This window comes from Kryptolebias marmoratus, linkage group LG16 (genome assembly GCF_001649575.2).
Source record: "Kryptolebias marmoratus isolate JLee-2015 linkage group LG16, ASM164957v2, whole genome shotgun sequence".
Taxonomy (NCBI): domain Eukaryota; kingdom Metazoa; phylum Chordata; class Actinopteri; order Cyprinodontiformes; family Rivulidae; genus Kryptolebias; species Kryptolebias marmoratus.
In genome coordinates this window covers 28,720,007-28,726,958 of record NC_051445.1, presented here as the reverse complement: position 1 = coordinate 28,726,958, position 6,952 = coordinate 28,720,007, and the positions used below count along the sequence as shown (strand labels likewise).

The window sequence follows — 6,952 nt, the reverse complement described above, 5'->3', positions numbered from 1 at the left end:
GGGAGATCAGCCACTGTGCATTACTGTTGTGGAATGCCTCCCTTTCCCATATGCCTCTCCAGTATTGTTCAGTCTCCAGCCTTGGTGGGTCTGTTCTGTTGTTGTTACCTTGCCATTGAGAGTACACTTTAGCTGGTTGGGTGGAGAAGAGCCACATATATATATATATATATATATATATATATATGAAAGTGTTCTAATATTTTAATGTGGTGATCCTCAGAAATAGCAGGAGGTGGGGGCAATGTGTGTGCCCGGGGTAGGGTGTGGGGTAGTGTACTGCCACTTTCCCCACTTTCAGCGCTGTTTATGTAGAAGTTACAAAAACATATGTTGTAGTTGCAATGTTGTGAATGTACTGAATGTTGTGATACATGCATGGCAAAAATAGTTAAAGGTATGCTGACTCAGCATTCACCCAATTAAAAATAGCAGAAAACAAATATTTAAAAATAACAACACAGACATTAAAGCATTTTTAGTTCTGAGTTGTAGCAACAAGAAGTGAGTAAGTACTGACTTTAGCGCATCACCTCTAACAGAAATCAGATCTATTAGGAGTCAGAGTCGTTTCTCTGTAGCGCCAACATGATTAAGTCTTTCTGTGCGCCTCAGAGCAACTTCCAGTCTCGCCTACACCATTTAATTGGATAATTTAGGTGCTGGTCCAGCAGCACTGCAAGAAAGGATGTCCTCTGCCAAGTTAAAGGCCACATGGATAAAGAACAGTGTAGCAAAATAATGGGGCTTTTAGAGGAAGGAGAATATGTTTTATGATTTGATCAAAATCAAAGATAATGATAACATGCAGCAGGTTGTAACCTTGGAACCCTATAATTTTTGGATAAGAAATTAGTATTTATTAACCATAGACATACTGTATTGATAGACCTTGTGCCCCTGCCTTCTCTTGGTGTTCAAACTGATGCCAGCAAGACCTGTTTTACAGAAGTTGCCATATTGTATTTTTGGAACCAGAATCTACACACTAGGGATGTGGGGCTTTACGTCCCACCTACTGCCCTCGTACACAATCATGGTGTTGCATGAGCTTTGTCTTTATGATGACTTAACTGATTACATCTAAACGTATTTGAAAAAAAAAACAATATTTGAACATAAAGCAGCATAATAAGAACTAGAAAGTTCCTGGAGAAACTTTAAAGGGGACTGCAGTTGTGCACATTTGTACTGAATGACAGTTGCTCCAAAAGCTGATCAGGTGGAGACAAACATCATAAAGGGTTGATCCTTGACACATGAGGAGTCCAGCTGTAAAGTTTCAGCTTCCTACTGTACAAGGTTTCAGAGCTAGAGCACAGAGGTTCTTGTGACCTTGACCTTTAACCTTGTGATCTTGAGCTCCAAAGGGCAATCCCTTTATGTTACACGGTTGCCGAGTTAGAGCATGCACAAGTTTAGGTGGTCTATTTATATATATATATATATATATATATATATNTGTAAAGAATGTCTGAATCAAACACGTCATCAAAACTACAAGCCCTATGATTTTACTCTATTTAAAGACGACCAGGAATCTAGTACCAAAAGCCATCCAATACCTGTATTTCATAAATATTTAAGTAGAAAAATTTGCATTTTCTTGGATAAAATGTAATATGAATGTTATTTGTTGAATGAGATTGCTTAAAATTGTTGAAAAAGCTAAAATTAAATTGTTAAAGTTATAACAATCATAACACAGGCTAAAATTTAAAGATCAAAGCTAAAAACAAGCAAAAAAATTGTAGCTAAAAGTTAAAATGATAAAAACTTTGTACTTAAAAGCTAAAACCAGCAAACAGTCACTAAAAGTTAAATTTACAGGTAAAACTAGCACCACAACAAAAAGCTCAAAATATTAGAAAAGTTATCAAAACAGTCACTAAAATTAGCAAAACAGTAGCTAAAAGCTAAAAATAAAGCAAATATTCTTAAGTAGATTTCAAAATGCACATTTTATGGATCTGAAGAATTCTCTATGCATATTTATGAGGAAAAAAAATTGCAAAGAAAGTTATAGTAACCAAAGGTCATAGCCATTATGTAGTCATACAGTAAAAAAAAAAGAATCCACCTTGTGACCAAGAAGTTTAAGGAACACATACCACAAACATCCGAACAAACCTTTAACTGTTTCATTTCCCTTGAGTCCATCCCGTATTTGCCGTAATCTGCCAACTCCAGCTTTCAAATAAAGATCTATGATTGTCCTAAAAACACCCTTGCAATCATGCTGAACAAGAAAGTAAATTATCAGAGGAGTTTCAGAGTTGTGAAAGATAACACTGAACTGACATCAAATCACATTTAGTCCAAGTATTTATAGCACATGAGATAGGACAAAGTGAGAAGTAAACTAAGCAGTGATGTCTGGGAGACGAGCTGAAAGATGCAGCTGATGTTCTTGTTATCGATTGAGACTCAAGCGTGGAGCACGTTGAAGGCCCAGCAGCCTCAGCTCTTATCAACATGACAAGGACAGCGCTTCACATTTCAATTTCTTTTCCAAATATTAACTCATTAATCATAGCTGCTGTCCAAGATGGATTTTAATTTTGCACAGAACATTCTGCCTCCAACCCCCAATCTGACACCCAAACACAACAGGATTGGATTCTTTGTCCTTGCATTGTCTCTGTCTCTCCAACCATGTTGTCTCTTATGAGGTGAAGGTGGAATGTGACTCTGGTCGATAACATTAGACAGTCAATGGGCTGTGAATTATCAAATAAAAGCTTCTATTCAAATAATGAAGGATAATTCAGTAATGTGGCACAGACAGCTAACTCAGGTTGATGACTCTAGCTGAGCAAAAACCAGAAAGTGGCTGAATTTTTAATGTTGACTTCCAGGGTAAAGGGAACCTAAAGGTTGAAAAGATGTGATGGAAGAGATATTAATTTACATTTGCTATGTTTTATTGTTCACTTTTGCATCCTGCTGACAGTCAAAAACATGACTATGTGTCTATGTGTATGTAAGTCTGTCTGTTAGCAAAATATCTCATTAACCACCAAACAGATTTTAATAAAACTTGCAAAAAGTAATCTAGATGGATTTACATCTACAACTGATTAACTTTTGAAGTCAACCTCAAGATGGACACCACAGCCATCTGACCTAAAACAAAAATCTACTCATAAATGAGTATAACTTAGTCATTTTTACAGATATTGAGGTAAAATTTGACTTCTTGAGATATTGCATGAGATCGCGCATAACGTTATTTTAAAACCACAATGACTACAATCCAGTCATTCCTTGACATAAGATGACCTTAGTCTAAAACTCTGGCATTAAAGGCAGCGTGCGATATGCAATCTTTGAATGAATGCTAGGATTTCTTTGTATTTTATACACTTCTAGCTGAATCCAAACTACTTTTAACCCCTTAAATGAGGTGATGAATGTTCTGCTCTCCTGTAAGACAAGTGCACGCACCCATCTAAATGCTAATGTACAAATCTATACTGCAAAATGTTCGCCTCTTTGTTTTTCTCACTCACTGCTCCCACTCGGTCATGCTTACACTAATTTGTCATCCTAAAGAAACAGAGTATTTAGGAGGATGGAGATAATGAGTGGTGCTTTGAATCTGCCCACAGAAGCAGCCAAATTAAACCGTTCAATATGCATCTTTTCTTCCCTTCATCCTTCATTCTCACTAATCGCTCCAACTCTCTGAGAAGACTCAGCGGCTTCCTGTCCTACATGGTGAAATGTAAGCTTGGGTTGGGGAGCAGAAGAGGGGGTGCTTTGAGCAACACTTTTAATTTTCCACATGTTGCATCAGTGTCATAGCAGCATTAGTTTCATGTGTCATAAGGTAAAAACAGACTAACCAAGAAACTTTCAGAGGAAACATGAGGTCTCGAAAAACTTTCTCAGTGACAAGCAGGAACTTCATTAGGAATTAAAAGCCAAGCATTCCTTGGAGAAATGCCAGTCACGGGCCATCAGGGCAAAATCTTCAGTGATCAGAATTAGTGACATACCTTTGATTATAAATACTTTTTCTATAAAAAGTATTCCTAATCACTGACAAAAAGCTCTATTTTTCTTTTTATTCTACTGATAAGCACATAATGGTGTCCTATGTATTCTAACTTCCTAATGACTTGATTAAGTTGTTGCTTTGCCAAATATTGGTTCTACTCAGTTAATCAGTTCCAATAATCTACAATTTGTCAAATCTACCCTTCCTCTAAATTTTTAGATGTAATATTTCTTGTCTTACACTTTCACAGTCATTTCATATCATGAAAACAGTCACATCCACTAGTTTAAAATTGTCAGGATTTGGGTTCTTCTTCTTGTGTTGTTCTTTGAGTTTCTTTTGTTTTGGGTTTATTGTTCTGTTTTTGGTTATTCTTGTGTTTTAGTTTTGTTAGTTGTTTTTTTTTGTTCCCTGTGCCCTCTGTGTTCTCTTTCATATTTCATTTGTCCTCTGTTAACACTTGTTTACCTGCCACGCCCATCTCCACCTGCTCCTAGTTAGTTATCACTTACCTGTGCCCACTTCCCCTAATTACCCTCTGTCTTTAAATCCGGTCATCTCCTCCACTTACTGACTGGTCTGTTGTTGCTTCATGCGGTATCTGGTTCTCCTCGTCTTGCCTCTCGTTTGTGCTACAGTTTGGATTTTGTTATGTTTTGTATTTAGTTTTATTTTTGCTGCCACGTCAGCTATTGACAAAAATGCTGTTATTTATTTTTACACTATTTGTAGGAGGTCTTCTTTTAAGGTTTTGCTTTTGATTTCATTATTTATAGTAACACTAGTCTAAAATCAAGTTAAAGGTAGTTATTGTTATTGTTTCACTATTCACCATCATTCCAGGTTTTTTTTTTATTTCATGTTATTCCTTTTTCAAAACTCCATCCACTTAAGATGTATGGTTTTAGGTTGTGTAATAAATTATTTGGAGTCATAGTCATTCATTCAGAGTTCCTCCTGAATAATTTGAAACTGATTTAATAAACTAAATTATTTTCCTACTGGTAAAAACAATAGGTGTTTCATGTAAAAATGTAAAATTAATCAAAACAACTGATGTATGTATCACAACTTATAACTGACAATTGGTCTCATGTAGTCACATGAATTATAGTCATTTTAAAAATTTGATTAAATAGGATTTGTATGAAATACACACACCTTGTGAAAATGTTTTTGTTTCCCTTTTTTTTTTTTCATTGATCAAATTACTTGATTTGAGGGCCAGGCCACTGAAATTAAATGTTCTAAGTTACTTGTCTGGCATGGCTGAGTGACTTTAAAGTTCATTTCCACTCTTGGTTGGGCTCACAGGTAGCATTGCCTTTGCACAAATATATCTTCTGATAGCAAATATTTGTTTGCTGTTAAAGTAAAATCAAAATTATATATTGTGGTTTTAATCGTTGACACTCTGCAAAACTGATAGTTAAAAAAACAAAACTAGCAAAAGAAAAATAAATGTATGACAAAGATTGTTTGGAGCTAGAATTGTAGTACCTAACACAGTACTGTATGTGTATGTGTGTGTTTACCTGTCACTCTCATCCCAGGATATACATGTCTGGTTGGTGGTTCCCTGAGAGATGAAAGACAAAGAAAATCATATGTTCACAACAACAACAACAACAATAGACAGTATTATTATTATTACTACAGTTGGCTGATATTTAAAATGACTTTTGACAAAACCAAATTTATTACTGACGTTGTACAGGTGAGCAAACTCGACCACAACAGAACTGTAAAGTGAGGCAGGAGTGGGCTTGATGGCCACTGACAGAACCTTTGAGTTGAGGACAGTGTTGTTTCTACAAAAGACAAAAACAGAAAAAAACAACATGATTTTACAATTAAATTAGAACAATAGGGCTTTACAACAGGCAGAATTTTACACTTAAATTTCCTTGTTACTCTCAAATAAATGTTACATTTATTTTCAAAGATGTCTATCTATCTATCTGATCTCATAACAGAACTGAACTAGAAAGAAAAGCATTTTCCGTGAAAATGCAGTATGAATGCTGACTGCTCAAGGACTTTGATGAAATTAACTGAACAAGCTAAAACTGAATTGTTAGTTAAAACCTAAACAAGCCAAAATTAGAAAAAACCTAGGCAAAAACATAATTTAGAAAAACAATTTCCAGAAGCTAAAAAAATCACTTGAGCAAGAAAAGTTCACCGACAACAGAAGACTGCAAAAGACATCAAAATACCAGCCTGGGCATGCAAAGCCTAACCCACTGCAACTCACATAAACCTTGAACGAAGTCCCCACCACAATGCACACCTAAGCCACAGAGCTCCAAAGATGCCCCCCCCCCCCCACACATACACACACACCTGACCTGCCCACCATCTCTTTCCCTCCACAGGATGCAATGCAACCAGAAGCAACAACACCATCCCTGCGAGACTGCATGCCCCAGTGCACAACTTGCGTGATCCATCCCAGAGCCTCACAACAAGATACAAGACCAAAATACTGAACAGAATAGCAACAAAGGTGCCTTAGCATTTATGCATCAGCAACCCCAATGACAACTATGATTTACAATAACTTTTTTTTTTAGATTTTCCAAAAATATTGTGAAACTTACGGAAGCCCATTGCTATCAGCAGGAAAAAAAAAAAAATTGAATGCTATCACGTTATAACGTGATACGTATCTTGTTAAAACGTGATACGTATCTTGTTTAAACGTGATAATTATCTTGTTAAAACGTGATAATTTTATGTCCAGGAAGTGGCGGTATTATGCTAGGCTAGTACAGTGGCTAACAGGAATTGGTCAGGTTTCCCTTCATGTTTGGCCTACACGGATACGGATGCTGCTTTGCACTGTGGTCAAAACCATTAATAGTATGCTACTCTGACCAGGATCCTAAACAGAACAGGACTGCACAGAAGGAAACGTCAGTCCGGTCCTCTAGCTGTGGCGGCGTT

The 6,952-nt window shown here is 36.4% G+C and overlaps 1 protein-coding gene across 12 annotated transcripts in view; it reads right to left on the bottom strand.

Moving 5' to 3' along the window:
• Positions 1 to 6,952, bottom strand: part of adgrb1a (adhesion G protein-coupled receptor B1a) — a 316,467-nt gene that overhangs the window by 109,984 nt on the left and 199,531 nt on the right. For all 12 annotated transcript variants that reach the window (XR_005234257.1, XM_037980552.1, XM_017436779.3 and 9 more), the window contains 2 exons: positions 5,712 to 5,814; positions 5,539 to 5,582 (listed from right to left, as the gene is read on the bottom strand). Coding sequence is in view for 11 of the 12 variants with exons in the window: in XM_037980552.1 (XP_037836480.1) it covers positions 5,539 to 5,582; positions 5,712 to 5,814 (147 nt within the window). In the remaining variant the exon portion in view is untranslated. The remainder of the gene's footprint in view (positions 1 to 5,538; positions 5,583 to 5,711; positions 5,815 to 6,952) is intronic.